The 17128-nt window shown below is 35.0% G+C and overlaps 1 protein-coding gene across 1 annotated transcript; it reads left to right on the forward strand.

Annotated features, from left to right (window-relative positions):
* The first annotated feature begins 6572 nt into the window (after positions 1–6572).
* Positions 6573–9997, forward strand: LOC107769799 (putative homeobox-leucine zipper protein ATHB-51). Its single transcript, XM_016589053.2, has 3 exons — positions 6573–6781; positions 7505–7845; positions 9512–9997. Exons 1-3 carry the CDS (start codon positions 6682–6684, stop codon positions 9749–9751), a joined length of 681 nt encoding a protein of 226 aa, XP_016444539.1. The 5' UTR covers positions 6573–6681; the 3' UTR covers positions 9752–9997.
* Positions 9998–17128: the final 7131 nt, after the last annotated feature.

Here is a 17128-nt window from a genome sequence, read left to right on the forward strand (position 1 = left end):
TCCTATCGACTCATATCTAGTCATAATTAATTCGATACAGTCCACAAAAATTATAGGAATCAATTTCATTAAACAATACTATATTTTTCAATAAAATCTGAAATTAGCTCAAAAATCACATGTGAGGCCCACGTCTCAGAATCTAGCGAAACCCACAAAATCCGATAATTCATTCAATTACGAGTCCAACCATACCAGTTTCACTCTAATCCGACTCTAAATCGACATCGAAATCTCAAAAATTCATTTTTATGAGATTTCTAAATTTTTTCCAAATTTCCATCTCAATACACTAATAAAATGATGAAAATAATGATATATTCGTGTATATTGACCAAATCTGAGTTAGAATCACTTACCCAAATGTTTCTCCTTAAAACTCTACCAAAAATTGCTTCTGCTCAAGCTCAAGTTTGTCAAAAATGGCAACTGGGGACGAAATCTCCAGTTTTATAAACTACCGAGGCAGCCATTGATCCTGGGTATCGATCATGGCTTCTATCTTTATGGCCCTCGATCCTGGCCTCGGTCATAGCCTTTGATCCTGGGCTTCGATCCCTAACCCTCGAGCCTTACCTTCGATCATGGCACTCGAACTGGGCATTCGATCATGCCTTCGATTCTGCCTTCGATCATGGCTTCGATCTAGCCTTCGATCATGGCCCTCGAGCTGGGCCTTCGATCCTGAGCCTCAAACCTGGCCGTCGACCCTGGGCTCGATTTCTGCAGTTACAACATAAGAAATTGCAGCAGCTTTTTAAGTCCAACTTTTGATCCGTTAACCATCCGAAACTCACCCGAGGTCTTCGGGACCTCAACCAAATATACCAACAAGTCCTAAAATATCATACGAACTTATTTGAAACCTCAAATCACATAAAACAATGCTAAAATTATAAATCACACCCCAATTCAAGCTTAATGAAACTTAAGAATTTTTAACTTCTACATTCGATGTCGAAACCTATCAAATCAAGTCTGATTGGCCTCAAATTTTGCACACAAGTCATAAATGACATAAGGAAGCTATGAAAAATTTTTGAACTGGATTCCGACCCCGATATCAAAAAGTCAACTCCTCGGTCAAACTTCCAAACTTAAATTCCTATTTTAGCCATTTCAAGCCAAATTTCACTACGGGCTTCCAAAAATAATTTCGATCATGCTCCTAAATCCAAAATCACCATACAGAGCTGTTGGAATCATCAAAATTTTATTCCGGGGTCGTTTACACATAATTCGACATCCGGTCAGTATTTAAACTTAAACTTTTAATTTTTCATTAAAATTTCATATCTCGGGCTAGGGACCTCGGAATTTGATTCCGGGCATACGCCCAAGTCCCAAATCACGATACGGACCTATCGAAACTGTCAAAACACCGATCTAAGTCTGTTTGCTCAAAATATTGACCAAAGTCAACTCAGTTGAGTTTTAAAGCTCTAATTCACATTTTAATCTATTTTTTACATTAAAACTTTTCAAAAAATTTTACGGACTGTGCATGCAAGTCGAGGAATAATAAATAGTACTTTTCGAGATCTTAAAATACAGAATTAATTATTAAATTTAAAGATGACATTTTGGGTCATCACAATTACAAACCCAAGGGAATTGATCCTTGAAAGGAATCATAGATTGATTCTTTCCAAAAATAAAGTCAAGATTCCGTTGATCTTCCTTGATTTGTCTTGACATTATTTTCATCCGCTAGGCATATCTTTTCCGTTACTTGAGTGATCAGCGATAGATCCCTTTGATTTCTGGCTTCAACGATCTCTAGTGCAGCACTTTGCAATCTTGTTTCCCTTTGATTTGGGACCTTCCTATAATAGCTTATGTCAATCATCTATCAAATCATTGGTTGATTCTTCTTCCGAATCTCTGCTGCTTCTTCCATTTTCATCTCTAATCATTGATTCTTGTCATTTGCTTTGCTTCTAGAGCTCCCGTTAATAGATTGTTTCCTTAATCTATACTCAAATGATAGGGCTTCTTGATTCCTTTATTTTATCCCTTGTGATCCTGCACCAAATATGATATATTATTTTTTTATCATTGAAACTCATATTTAACAGTTAAGTGTTTAAAAAAAAGGATTCCCTTCTTCTCGTATATGGTTCTCTTCTCCCGCTCGTATTCAATGTTTATATCATATCATATTGATTTTATTATAATTAAATCATAAATTAATATGTGAATGTGTATTAATTAACTTTAATTTAGTGATAAATATATTGAGGACACATATTATATGTATTCATAAAATTAGTGAAAATTACCGAGGAGTGTTCACAAGTTCTCCTTCCACTTTTTGTCTTCTTGCATTCACCTTTATTTTATTTTATTTTTTCTCTTTGTCTTGTCATCTTCTTCGTTAATTAAGTTGCTTCCATTGCATCAGACAACAAGGTAAATTAAAAAATAAATTTTAACTTATATGTACTGCTAATGTTAAGTCCTTTAAACCTATTGTACAGTAATTTGTCTTATTTATATATTATTAATCTCACTTTTTATGAATAATCACTGTAATTATCTTTGAGTTTAACTAATATACACACCGATAGTAATAAAGAAATATTGCATTATCAGGTCATTTGAAAATTATACTAGTAACTTTCTGTAACAAACATGGATTGGTGCAGGGGCGACTTAACAAATCTCGATGCCTAAGGCGAAATCATATTCGGAGGCCCTTAATCCCAGTATAATCTTACTAGTGGGGTCTAGGGAGGGTAGTTTGTACGCAATCCTTATCCCTACCCCCGGAGTAGAGAGGCTGTTTCCGATAGACTCTCAGCTCCCTTCCTCCAAGAACTCCCCACCTTCATCTTGGGGTGACTCGAACTCACAACCTCTTGGTTGGAAGGGGAGGGTGCTCACCACTATAACAACTCACTCTTGTCAAATATACTAATTAATGAGGGAAGAAAATTATCATAATTTATAAATTTATTGTATAAAATAACCTCAATCAAGTAATAAAAAATATACCGTAATACTTTTTTTATTTTAATTATTTATATAAATTATATAATATATAATATTAACAATTAACAATAATAATAATAATTTAAAATAAATTTGGGGCCTTCAAAATTTGGGGCCCCTAGGTCAATGGCTACACTGCACAAAGCCTTAAAATAAAAAAAATGACTTGCTATAGCAGGTAAAAATGACGTAATTGTATATTAGTTAAACTCATTATATTTTGGATTTAAGTGTATATACATTGAAAATATTAAGTTTTCTTAAAACGTTACCATATATAGTTATCAAACTACTAATTAATATTTATCAAGAGATTTACCTATAATTACCTAAATATACTTTACATTGTCATTGTGTGAAACTTAAACTCTTAATTATTTTTTAAGTGATCTGATATCGTAAATAATTAAAAAATTATTTACGTTGTTAGTATATAAAAGTTAAAAACTCTTAATTAAGAAGGTTTATGCCGTACATGTCAAGGTTCTATGCCTGTCAAAGTCTGCTCCTCACGTTTTTAGGGATGCTAACCCCTTTAATTTAATTTCTTCTTCCTCTTCTCTGGCATATATTACATTGAATACTAGTGAATGAGCCATATGCAGGTCCACTGATTTTAACCAAGAAAAAAGACTTGTTTCTCTCTGTGTGCTTTTGTGTGTGTATCTGAATTGAAAAAGAAGTTTCAAATGGACCTAATTCAGGGTTCTTTTACTAATGCTGCTCTGATTCTATAAACCCAATTTGTACTGTAAGTCCATTTATTATAGAACTACCCATAGGTCATTAAGCAGCAGCTTGATTCATTACTCTTCATTAGCCCGCTACCTCGTTCTCTATCAATTTGTTATGTTTCTCGGACTCTCCGAAAATGTCAGTAAATATGTGTCGAATGAATTTTTGGAGGATTCGACATAGATACGATAATCCTTTTGAAGTCCGCGCTACAGAGTTAGTTTGTCATCTTCGTAGCTAAGGCATGGCACATTATATTGCAGTGGCCTATAGTGGCGGAACCACATGCACCAAAGGTGTGTCAACTGGCACCCCTTCGCCGGAAAATTACACTGTATAGCTCGGTAATATTTTTTGAAATATGTATATATACTATATAATGACACCCCTTGACTTCTTGGTAAGTTTATTTCTTTATATTTTTACTCTTAATAAAAATCCTGACTGCGTCATTGATGGCCGAGTTAGAAATTCATCAAAAGAATTTAAACATTTTAAATATTAAATGTTACTACTAAGATTTTGAACCTGTGATCAAAAGTATTTTTTGAAATTCCTTTGCGCTATACTAGAATATTCTCTTACGTCAAAGGAATTCAATAGTTTATACCCAGAATCGGAGTCAGGATTTAAAGTTTATGAGTTCAGGATTATAGTTCGTTTAAGTTAATGGATTCAACATAAAAATTTGAACATATTTAATGGATTTCTTAAGATAAATATATGGTTTAGACCAAAGCTAATGGGTTCGGCCGAACTCGTATCCTACATACTAGCTATGCCCCTGTTTATACCTATGTTGTACGGACTTTTCAAAATGCTGCTACACCCGTATCGAATCTTCCAAATATACACTATATTTGAAGGATCTGACACGCACCCTGCGACATTTTCCAAGAGTCTGAGCAACATAAGTTTATATATACTTCCTCCATTTCAATAGATATGTAGCATGCTTTCTTTTTAAGTCTGCATCAAAAAGATTGTCAGTTTACCCTTAATGAGACTATGAGCCCGTTTAGATTTTCTTAAAAAAAAGTGATTTTTTTAACAAAATAGCTTTTAAGTCAAAAAATAATAAGTTGAGATTGCCCAACTTATTACTTTTGGTTTGTTTTAAGTATTTCTTAACTTATTTTAAGTACTTTTTAACTTTGTCAAACACAAAAAAAAAAAGTTAAAAAAACTTAAAAGCTGATTTGACCTACTTAAAAGTCAATCCAAACATCCTTTATGACTTGTTTTAAACCACAAATTCAATTCTTTATTTTTTTGTTAAACATCATGCTAAGTCAAATCCTGTCACATAAATTAAAATGAAGAGTATATAACCAGAAAAAGGATCATTTTTATTTGATTAGCACAATGCAATTTTTGGTGCGAAAAGAATTTACAGACACATTGTCGTTTCTTATGATGTTTTCTGGAGTTCCATCTTGATCTTAGATAATAAATAGAGAGATACTCAAATTAAAGGCCGTATAAGAAACTAAGTACTGCATACTAAGAAGTAGTAGTAGTAGTAGTACTAGCCTACTAGGGGGTAGTTAATTTGTCAGAAAATGAGAAGAGAGGCGTGAGAGTAGCTCAAGGCAGCTTGTCTGATTTTTTGGCCTTTAGGGGACCATACACTTCCCTTAGATTGTGACCTTTGATAAAAAATTTAATTTTGTTAGACTCCTAATTACATACAATAATCATCCATAGAGTTCGAGTCACCTCAAGAGAAAGGTGGGTAGTTATTGGAGGGAGGGAGTCGAGGGTCTATCGAAAACAACCTCTCTATCCCAAAGTAGGGGTAAGGTCTGCGTACACACTACCCTCCCCATACTCCATTAGTGAGATTATATGGATTGTTGTTGTTGTAGTATTCAAATTTTACTTGAGGTGCATTAGAGAAGTGCAACCAAAATTTCTTTGATTATCTTAACTTCTATACAGAGACAATGTAAAAGAATTTTACACAATTGAAGCAACTACACATAATTGCTTATAATTAATAGATTTGTACATTAATCTAAAAAATAAGTTAAACAACATGGTATAACATATTACGTTACATTAATAGTATAAAATTATTTACATTGTCAGTTTACAAGTTAACTTCTTTTACCACTTGAAAATCTTAGTAATCTACTTGATTGACTACCTAAATTCTCACCTTGTTGGTTCGAGTTTGCTTCTCCACCTTGTAATTTCTTCTCCATTTTTTCTTCTCCCACACCCGATATATAATAATACTCCTTTCGGTCTTTTTTGTTGTCATGGTTACTGAAAATAATTTATCCAAAAAACTTGTCATTTTAGAAATTTAAATTTTCTAATAAATGTTGTGAGAAATTAATATAGTAAAAGCAAGAGTAGTAATAAATTGATATCAAAGAATAAATAAAGATAATTTAATCAAATTATTTGCTTAATTAATTTTTGTAAGGAGCATGCGAAAACCAAGCATAAAAAGTAAAAGGGAGTAAATAAATAAAAAACTTCTTTTACCAGTGTCCTTGTTGAAATTTAACACTAATAAAAACCACAATTAATTAATGCACACTAGATATCTATCTACCCCACCCCTCAAAAACATCCAAACCTAAAGAGGAAGCCCTATTTATGAGTTGCTCCCAAAAGTGAAGCATAGAACTACACACCTTCTTACCCTCCCAATCCATCTCTTTCACATATTGACACAATGCTAAGTGCTGACTGCTAAGTGTAGTAAACTCTCCCTACAACATTTTCTCATTTTTCACTTTGTTTCTTCAAAACAAACCAAGAAAGTTTTCAAAAGGACAAACCCTAAGTAACCCTTTTTATTAAGGTGGTCCAGAGTCTTGAGTAGTACTGGTCCAGTACTAAACAAAGAAAGACTAGTGTCAATATATTAAGGGGTTACAATTTGGTGTTTTCTTGGATCTTTGCCTTGTTTAGAAGGAAAAAGAAGAGTCCAAAAATATGGACTGGAATGGGAATCTTAGATCCTTTGTTTCTCGACCTGCTCCTCCCGATAATTCTTTCAATTTCCTCTACAGCTACAATTATGACCAATATCCAGGTAAAGATATAAGGAAAAAAAGCCTTGTAATTTATTTTCTAATTCTTTTTTCACTTTTTCTTCCTTCACGAGATAGAAGTAAGGTCTGCGTATACATTACCCTCTCCAGTCCACACTTGTGGGATTATACTGGGTTTGTTAGTCTTCATTGATGTTTATTGGGTTTGATGTGATTTCCACATTTATTCTAATCATTTTTCAGTCCCATTTCTTAATATATAGGGTTTTTTTTCATGATTTGATCTTGAAGCATGTTATCTTAATATAGATAATTGCCATTTTATTGTGGTCTTTTAAGGAATTTCTTTTTGGGCCTAGCTCCTGGATAAAGAAGTATTCAAAGAATAGATGAGTGAGCTAAAAAATTTTAAAAACTTGATTACACTAAGTTTAAAATGGCAGAATTATGATTTTCTTTTTCCATTGATGCCTTTAATAATTGCTGACTTTTCTCATTTTCCTAAAGAAAGTATAAAAATAAGTGTTAGTTACAAACTTTGTCAGCCTGATCATTGTCCATTTTATTTCACAACCATTTATTTACATGCTTCCTTGAGCCGAGCGTCTGCCGAAAATAACTTTTCTATCTTCCACGTACATATTACCCTACCTAGACCCCACTTATGAGAATACGAGTATTATGTTGTTGTTGTTGCATATATATATATATTTACATGCTAATATAATCTTTGGTGTTTTCTTCTTCTTCTTTTGTTATTAAAGGTATGGAAATGAAGCATGCAATGCAAACACCACATAGTGGAGTGCTCCCAACAATGGACAAGTTGAACGACAACTTTGCAATGAATCAGTTGGATAAGAAGAAAAGATTGACAAGTGATCAGTTAGAGTCACTTGAAAACAGTTTTCAAGAAGAGATAAAACTTGACCCTGAAAGGAAAATTAAACTAGCTAAAGAACTTGGGTTGCAGCCTCGTCAAATTGCAGTTTGGTTTCAAAATAGGAGAGCTAGATGGAAGTCTAAGCAACTCGAACGCCTATACGATTCTCTTAAACAAGACTATGATTTAGTTTCTAGGGAAAAACAAAAGCTTCAAAATGAGGTCAGTTTTGAGAAATTCTCTCTTCACTTTCTTGCATCCATGCAATTCATGCAAAACTTAAAACTTTTTTATGTTTTTTTTGGTTATCTGGTGAATTGTGCGACCTTTTTATCTAAAATCTTAAAGAAACGGCAGACTAATTACGTGTTCTTTTATGTTTTTTCTTGGGCCGAGTACATAAAGATTCTTTTTGGCAATGGGGTGACAGTGAAATTTGAATTCATGACTTCTGTTTTGGTGTCATAATAAACGGTGGGGTTATCTAAGTTGTGAAAGTGAACAATATATTAATTAAGTACTTAATTATATCTTCAAACACTTCTTATGTCTCATTCTTTGAAAATTATTTTCCTATGTGATTCACCCTAATCCTATACTTTGGTGTTTCTTTGTTATCTTAATCCACATCTAGTTTATGTAGTCACCTTAATTAACTTTCCTTTGATAATGGAAAAAAAGATGGTAACGGAAAACATCGGTTGTTTAAAATATTCAAACTTTACACAAATTATCAATCGAATTTACTATTTATTTTTTCTAGTCAGCATACATATATATACTAATTATATATGATTTTATATATAAATTATATATTTGCATGCTATTTTTTATTTAAGTGATCGAGCGAAAAGCTATTCAATATTTTATTCAATCTTTAAAATATTCTAGACAGTAAGAATGCCCCCAAATTAAAGCTAGAAAGAAATACTAAAATAATGATTGGGGTTTTTTGAATACCTGTCTAATGATAACATAGTCCTGATTTGGCCAAGGCTTCATTACATATCTCATACAGCTTCTAATTAGTTCAAATATGACACTAGAATCCTTGTCTTTTTAAGAAAATAACCTATTTTTATAAAACTTAGAATATACAATAGTTGTTATTTTGAGAAAACCAACTATTTTAGAGTAAGATTTGGAGCCATAACTATGGAGACAACTTCACCTTCAGTTGTCCCTATCATTTTAAAGCAAGGTCGGCTTAATTGAATGAAAATAAATAAATTTAAGTCTCCTTATACCTTGTGTAATAAAATTGAAATTGACCCTTCATACAACATTGTCCCTCTTTTCCTTTCCTTTTCTTTTTGAATTTCCCTTTGAATTTAATTATCCTCTCTCTTGCAGTTAGAATTTTGTCCATATGTCTGTTTTATTTTTTCATTTATTTATATACACGGATAATGCAAAGATTCTTAACATGTTGTAGCAGATAATCTTCTTTATTTTATGACTTTCTAATATAAATTACCTATAATTATCCTTCGGATGATCTGATAGTATAACAAAAAAATTTACACACTAACGCATAGAGTTAAAGCTAGTAGGTAGTCGAGCGTCTTTCTTTTTCATACCTGTTGTATATATATTATTCGCGTAATTTTTTCCTTAGATTTTTATAACTGCTTGTTTTGTGTGCCTCGATTATCTTATTATCTTGTTATTGTTCTTGCTTCTTTTTATGGCTTCTCCACTATTGTATTTCTTTTCATCACTGTTGTTGTTGTGATTATGCTTGTGTTGAGCCGATGTTAGCCTCTTTATCTTTACAATAAAGAGGAATAAGGCTTGCGTACACACGATCCTCTCCAGATCCCACCTGTAAAAATACACTGAGTATGCTGTTGTAACGCATAAAATTAAACTCTTGTTTTTGTGATAGGTGTTGGCATTAAGAGCAATTTTGAAGGAACAAGCTACAAAGAAACAAGTTAATTCCACAGTATACACTGAAATATCAGGTGAAGAGACAGTGGAAAGCACATCAATGCCAAGTTCAAACAAGACAAGAGGAATTAGTACAAGTAACCATCAGAATAATAATATGGCTGAATGTAGCTATGTTTTCAACGTTAATAATGTAGAAGGGTTTAATCCAGTGATGCCACCATATTGGGTTTAATTAGCACTAATAATTAGTGTTTCTTTTTACAGGCACTAACTAATGTTCAATTAGAAGATTGTGAGTAGGGGTAGCTAGTAGCTAGTTGTTATTTGTTCTTTAGTTAAGTTGATAACTTTGATGCTATAATTAAGTTTAGTGGTAAGTGGTTCTTTTGATTAGGACTGGACTCTCCTCAGTATTAGTGTAATTGTAAGGTAGTATGTACTCTTATTTGTTGTATTGACATTAATGTCATTAGTTTTAGTATATGATGGCTTATGTTAATGCCATTAGTTATAATACTTTACAGCTTTTGCTCATGCATCTCACGCCTCAATGGAGGTATAAATTAAAGGAAAAACTATATAGTATAATCGATCCAAAAAATAATAGTCGAATAACGGTATATATTTTAAATGTTAATATATAATATACATATAATATATATATTTTATACATATTCATCCTAGTTATTTTACATGAAACCCTAACTTTTTAGGATGCTTCAAAATGCTTTACATTACAAAAATTTTGATTTACAGTTCTGTCATTGTCATTTTTAAATATATAAATTTTATTTTCAAAAAAGAAGTTCATTAACCAATGTGTCAATACACACTAAAAATTAATATCTTGCCCATCGTACTCTGAATCACGTCATTCTCTTTGGAAAGAACAGAGTAATATCTTGCCCATCGTACTCTGAATCACGTCATTCTCTTTGGAAAGAACAGAGCAGAGATAAACATTAGACACTAGTTTGTGGTATTCGGTGATACAATGATGAAATATAACCATCTATATATCTATTATGTCACGACCCGAAATTCCCACCTTCAAATCGTGATGACGGCTAACATTTCACTTGCTAGGCAAGCCAACGTAAGAATAATATTAATCAATTTTTAAATAATTTTTACATTTATTAATAACAAAGAACGATTGTGGAAATAAGTCTGAAATATAGTGAATAATTTATAAAAACAACAGTGTCTAAATATCATCCCAGAATTTGGTGTCACAAGTACACGAGCTTCTAGAATAATACAAATAAGGGCCTGAATAAAATAAAGTTATCTGAAAATAAACACACAGTTAAAGTAAAGTAGACGGGACTTTAGAACTGCGGACGTCGTGCAGTTATACCTCAAGTCTCCTCTGAGTAGCTGAAATCCGAGCAAGTCTATGGTACGCCGCTGGGACCAACTCCAAAATCTGCACAAGAAGTGCAGAGTGTAGTATCAGTACAACCGACCCCATGTACTGGTAAGTGCTGAGCCTAACCTCGACGAAGTAGTGACGAGGCTAAGGCGGGTCACTTACATTACCTGTACGCAATATTAGTAACAACAACAATAATAGAAATAAATCAGGTAACTCATTTATAATAATTGAAGCCAATTCAGCAGTCATAACCAATTATCATTTTCATCAATTCTGTTGCAGCGTGCAACCCGCTCTCACAATATATTCACATTCAATTCTGTTGCAGCATGCAACCCGCTCTCACAATATATTCACATTCAATCCTCTCATATAATTATTTTTAATCAAGTATATATATTGACTTTTAAATAAGTCTATTGCGGCGTGCATTACGATCCCCCAAATATTGACTTTTAATAAGTCCGTTGCGGCGTGCAACCCGATCCTCCAATATGGACTTTTTAATAAGTTTGTTGTGGCGTGCAACCTCATCCTCCAATATATCAATTTCAATCAATTCTGTTGCGGCGTGTAACCCGATCCACCAATATATCCATTTATCAATTCTTATAGAAGAAATTTCCCCAATAAATGCAACAATTAATATAAAATTATAAGACAACAAGCATACAATAATTATGATTTAATTATGAAACAAACAATGACAAATAGCAAATTATTATGGAAATCAGGAAAAAATAGGCAGTTTAATATTTAATATGCTAAATATCAAATAACAATTAAGACACATAATTCAAATAGCATGTAACAATTAATGTAGGAATTCAAGAATTAATATTTGACAAAGAATAAGAGAGAAACAATTATTATAATAATTAGTTCATGATTTAAAATAATTTATGATTTTTCAAGTAATTATGTAAACAATTAATTTGACAACATATAGACACTCGTCACCTCGCCTTTACGTCGTTCATATGTATTTCACATAACAAATAGTTTAAGGGTTCTATTCTCTCAAGTCAAGGTTAACCACGACACTTACCTCGCTTTGCAAATTCCAATCAATTACTCGACCACAGCTTTTCCTTTTAAGTTTCTCTCCAAAACCTTCAAATCTATTCATAAACAATTCAATATACTCAATACGAATCATAGGCATTAATTTCATATGAATTTACTAATTTTTCGGATAAAAATTCGAAATTCATTAAAATATTCGACAGTGGGATCCACATCTCAAATCACGGAAAAACTTACGAAATCCAAACACTCGTTCTGATACGAGTCCAACCATACAAAATTTATCAAATTCCGATATCAAATGGACCTTCAAATCTAAAATTTTCGTTTTTGGAAGATTTTATAAAAATCTAATATTTCTTCCATAAATTCACGGATTCATGATATAAATGAGTATGAAATCATGAAATATAATCAATATAGAATAAAGAACACTTACCCCAATATTTTTCCGTGAAAATCGCCCAAACATCGCCTTACCCGAGCTCAAAAATTGGAAATGGTTGAAAATGGGTCGAAACCCCATTTCTAGAACTTAAGTTCTGTTTTTCAGACTTTTATTCATCGCGATCGCGGAAATTCGTTCGCGATCACGTAGAACAAAATTTTTCCAGGTTTGCTTAACACTACGCGATCGCGTATAAGGCCATGCGATTGCAGAAAATAATTTCTTAGCCTTACGCGATCGCGTACAGGTTTATGCGAACGCGTAGCACTATTTTCGGTACTTCAGCTTCTGCCTCATTCCTTCTTCGTTATCGCAGCTTTGACCTCGCGTTCGCAGTGCACTGGGAGCTAGCCTTTCGCGTTCGCGTGCCTATCTTCACAAATGCGAATAGTAAAATTCACGGCTTAAAATTTTCTTTTCGCGATCGCAGGAATGGCTTTGCGATCGTGAAGCACAATGCACGAGATGACAGCAGAAGCTCAAAAATCAGATTTTCTAAGTTCAAAATCCTGTAGCCTATCCGAAACTCACCCGAGCCCTCGGGGATCCAAACCAAATATGTACCCAAGTCTTAAAATATCATACGAACTTGTTCGTGTGATCAAATCGCCAAAATAATACCTAGAACAACGAATCGGACATCAAATCAAAGAAAGTTTTCAAGAAAACTTTAAAACTTATATTTTCACAACTGGACGTCCGAATCACGTCAAATCAACTCCGATTCTCACCAAATTCGGCAGACAAATCATAAATATTATAAGTGGACCTATACCTGGCTCCGGAACTAAAATATGGACCCGGGGTCAATAAATCCAACATCAGTAAATCCAACCTTTTAATTTTTCATCAAAATTCTATATCTCGAGCTAGGGACCTCGGAATTCGATTCCGGGCATATGCCCAAGTCCTAAATCACGATACGGACCTACAAAAATTATCAAAATACTAATTTGAGTTCGTTTGCTTAAAATATTGACCAAAGTCAGCTCAGTTGAGTTTTAAAACTCTATTTCATATTTTAATCTATTTTTCACATAAAAACTTTTCGAAAAATTATACGGACTGCGCACGCAAGTCGAGGAATGATAAATGGTGCTTTTTGAGGTCTTAGAACACAGAATTACTTATTAAATTTAAAGATAATAATTTGGGTCATCACATTCTCCACCTCTAAAACAAACGTTCGTCCTCGAACGGAGTTAGAAAAAAAATACGTGAGCTGGTGAATAAGTGTGGATATTTACTCTGCATGTCTGACTCGGACTCCTAGGTAGATGCCTCTACCGGCAGACCTCTCAATTGCACCCGAACTGAAGGATAACTCTTAGGCTTCAACTGTCGAACCTGTCGGGCTAAAATAGCCACCGGCTCCTCCTCATAAGTCAAATCTTTGTCCAATTGGACTGAGCTAAAATCTAACACATGGGACGGATCACCATGATATTTTCGGAGCATAGAAACATGGAATATCGGATTAACCGCTGATAAACTAGGTGATAATGCAAGTCTGTAGGCTACTTCACCCACCCTTTCAAGAATTTCAAAGGGTCTGATATACCTAGGGCTCAACTTGCCCTTCTTTTCGAACCACATTAAACCTTTCATAGGTGAAACTCAAAGCAATATTCTTTCTCCAACCATGAATGCAATATCACGAACTTTACGGTCGGCATAACTCTTTTTCCTAGACTGAGCTGTGTGAAGTCGATCCTGAATAATCTTGACCTTATCCAAGGCATCTTGTACCAAATCGGTACCCAATAACCGAGCCTCTCCCGGTTCAAACTAGCCAACTGGCGAACGACATTGCCTTCCGTATAATGCCTCATATGGAGCCATCTTAATTCTCGACTGGTAGCTATTATTATAATCAAACTCCGCAAGTGGCAAGAAATGATCCCAAGAACCTCCAAAGTCTATAACACAAGCGCGAAGCATATCTTCCAATATCTGAATAGTGCGCTCTGACTGTCTGTCTGTCGGTGGATGAAATATTGTACTCAACTCCATCTGCGTGCCTAACTCATGCTGTACATCCCTCCAGAAATGTAAGGTAAACTGCGTACCTCGATCTGAAATAATAGACACAGGCATACCGTGAAGGCAAAAAATCTCACGAATGTAAATTTCAGCTAACCTTTCTGAAGAATAGGTAACTGCCACTGGAATGAAATGTGCTGATTTGGTTAACCTGTCCACAATGACCCAAACTGCGTCAAATTGCCTCTGAGTCCGTGGGAGTCCAACAACAAAATCCATAGTGATACGCTCCCATTTCCATTCAGGAATTTCTAACTTCTGAAGCAAACCACCAAGTCTCTGATGCTCGTACTTAACTTGCTGACAATTTAGACACTGAGCTACATATGCAACTATATCCTTTTTCATTCTCCTCCACCAATAATGTTGCCGCAAATCTTGATACATTTTGGCGGTACCTGGATGAAGAGAATACCTGGAACTGTGTGCCTCTTCAAGAATTAATTCACGAAGCCCATCCATATTAGGCACACAAATATGACCCTGCATTCACAGAACTCCATCTTTCCCCATAGCAACCTGTTTGGCATCACCGTGCTGTACCGTGTCCTTAAGGGCAAGTAAATGAGGATCATCATACTGCCTCTCTCTGATGCGCTCATATAAAGAAGACCGAGCGACTGTGCAAGCTAGAACCCGACTGGGTTCTGAAACATCTAACCTCACGACTGATTAGCCAAAGTCTGAACATCTGCAGCTAATGGCCTCTCACCAACCGGAATATACGCAAGACTGACCATACTCACAACCTTTCTACTAAAAGCATCGGCCACCACATTAGCCTTTCCGGGGTGATACAAAATGGTGATATCATATTCCTTCAACAACTCCAACCATCTTCTCTGGCACGAATTAAGATCTTTTTGTTTGAACAGGTACTGAAGGCTACGATGATCAGTAAATACCTCACACGAGATACCGAAGAGGTAATGCCACAAAATCTTCAGTGCATGAACAATGGCTTCCAGTTCTAAGTCATGAACATGATAATTCTTCTCGTGAACCTTCAACTGTCGCGATGCATATGCAATCACCCTGCCATCTTGTATTAATATTACACCAAGCCCAATGTGAGATACATCACAATATACTGTATACGATCCTAAACCTGTGGGTAATACCAACACTAGCGTCGTAGTCAAAGCAGTCTTGAGGTTATGAAAACTCAACTCACACTCGTCTGACCATCTGAATGGGACACCTTTCTGGGTTAGTCTAGTCAATGGGTTTGCTATAGATGAAAACCCTTCCATGAACCGACGATAATAACTTGCTAAACCCAAGAAACTCCGGATCTCTGTAACTGAAGTAGGTCTAGGCCAACTCTAAACAGTCTCAAACTTCTTAGGATCCACCTTTATGCCTTCTGCTGATACAACATGCCCTAAAAAAGCAACTGAGTCTAACCAAAAATCATATTTTGAAAACTTGGCATATAACTTATTATTCTTCAAAGTGTGAAGCACACTTCGAAGATGCTGCTCATGCTCCTCTCGACTGCTGGAGTAAATCAAGATATCATCAATGAATAAAACCATAAAAGAATCCAAATAAGGCTTGAACACCCGATTCATCAAATCCATAAATGTTGTTGGGGCATTTGTCAACCCAAATGACATCACTAGGAATTCGCAATGCCCATACAGAGTCTGAAAAGCTGTTTTAGAGACATAAGATGCCCTAATCTTCAACTGATGGTAACCAGACCTCAAATCTATATTCGAAAATACCTTGGCACCCTGAAGCTGATCAAATAAGTCATCAATTCTTGGCAGCGAATATTTGTTTTTGATAGTGGCCTTGTTCAACTGCCGATAATCTATACGCATCCGCATAGAGCCATCTTTATTCTTTACAAATAATATTAGTGCACCCTAGGGGCGAGACACTAGGTCTAATGAATCCTGGATCAAGGAAGTCTTATAACTGCTCTTTCAATTCTTTCAACTCTAATGGGGCCATACTGTATGGTGGAATAGAAATGGGCTGAGTTCTCGGAGCCAAATCAATACAGAAGTCAATATCTCTGTCGGGTGGCATCCCCAGCAAATCTGCGGGAAATACTTATGGAAATTCACAAACAACTGGTACTGAGTCCATAGAAGGAACATCCGCACTGGGATCGCGAATATAAGCCAAATAGGCTAGACACCCTTTCTCTACCATACGCCGAGCTTTCATATAAGAAATAACCTTGCTGGCAGAATGACCAAGAGTTCCTTTCCACTCTAACCGAGGTAACTCCGGCATGGCTAGGGTCACTGTCTTGGCATGGCAATCCAATATAGCATGATAAGGTAACAGCCAATCTATACCCAAGATGACATCAAAATCTACCATATCAAGAAGTAGAAGATCCACACTAGTCTCAAGACTATCAATAGTAACCACACACGAATGATAGACATGATCTACTACAACAGAGTCTCCCACCGGTGTAGATACACACACAGAAGCACTCAGAGAATCACAAAGCACAACCAAATATGAAGCAAAATAGGAGGACACATAGGAAAAAGTAGATCCTGGGTCAAATAGAACTGAAGCATCTCTATGAAAAACTGGAATAATACATGTGATCACAGAATCAGATGACTCGGCCTCAGGCCTAGCTGGAAAAGCATAAAATCGAGGTTGGGCCCAACCACCTGGGAAGGCCTCTAACAGGCTGGCCTCCACCTGTAACGGTGTGACCTCCACCTCTAATGGCCTGA

Source organism: Nicotiana tabacum, chromosome 2, assembly GCF_000715075.1.
Source record: "Nicotiana tabacum cultivar K326 chromosome 2, ASM71507v2, whole genome shotgun sequence".
Classification (NCBI taxonomy): domain Eukaryota; kingdom Viridiplantae; phylum Streptophyta; class Magnoliopsida; order Solanales; family Solanaceae; genus Nicotiana; species Nicotiana tabacum.

Coding starts and splice junctions, on each gene's coding strand:
- LOC107769799 (XM_016589053.2), top strand. CDS start 6,682: ATGGACTGGAATGGGAATCTTAGATCCTTTGTTTCTCGACCTGCTCCT. Junction 6,782..7,504: donor CAATTATGACCAATATCCAG/GTAAAGATATAA, acceptor TTGTTATTAAAG/GTATGGAAATGAAGCATGCA. Junction 7,846..9,511: donor AACAAAAGCTTCAAAATGAG/GTCAGTTTTGAG, acceptor TTTTTGTGATAG/GTGTTGGCATTAAGAGCAAT.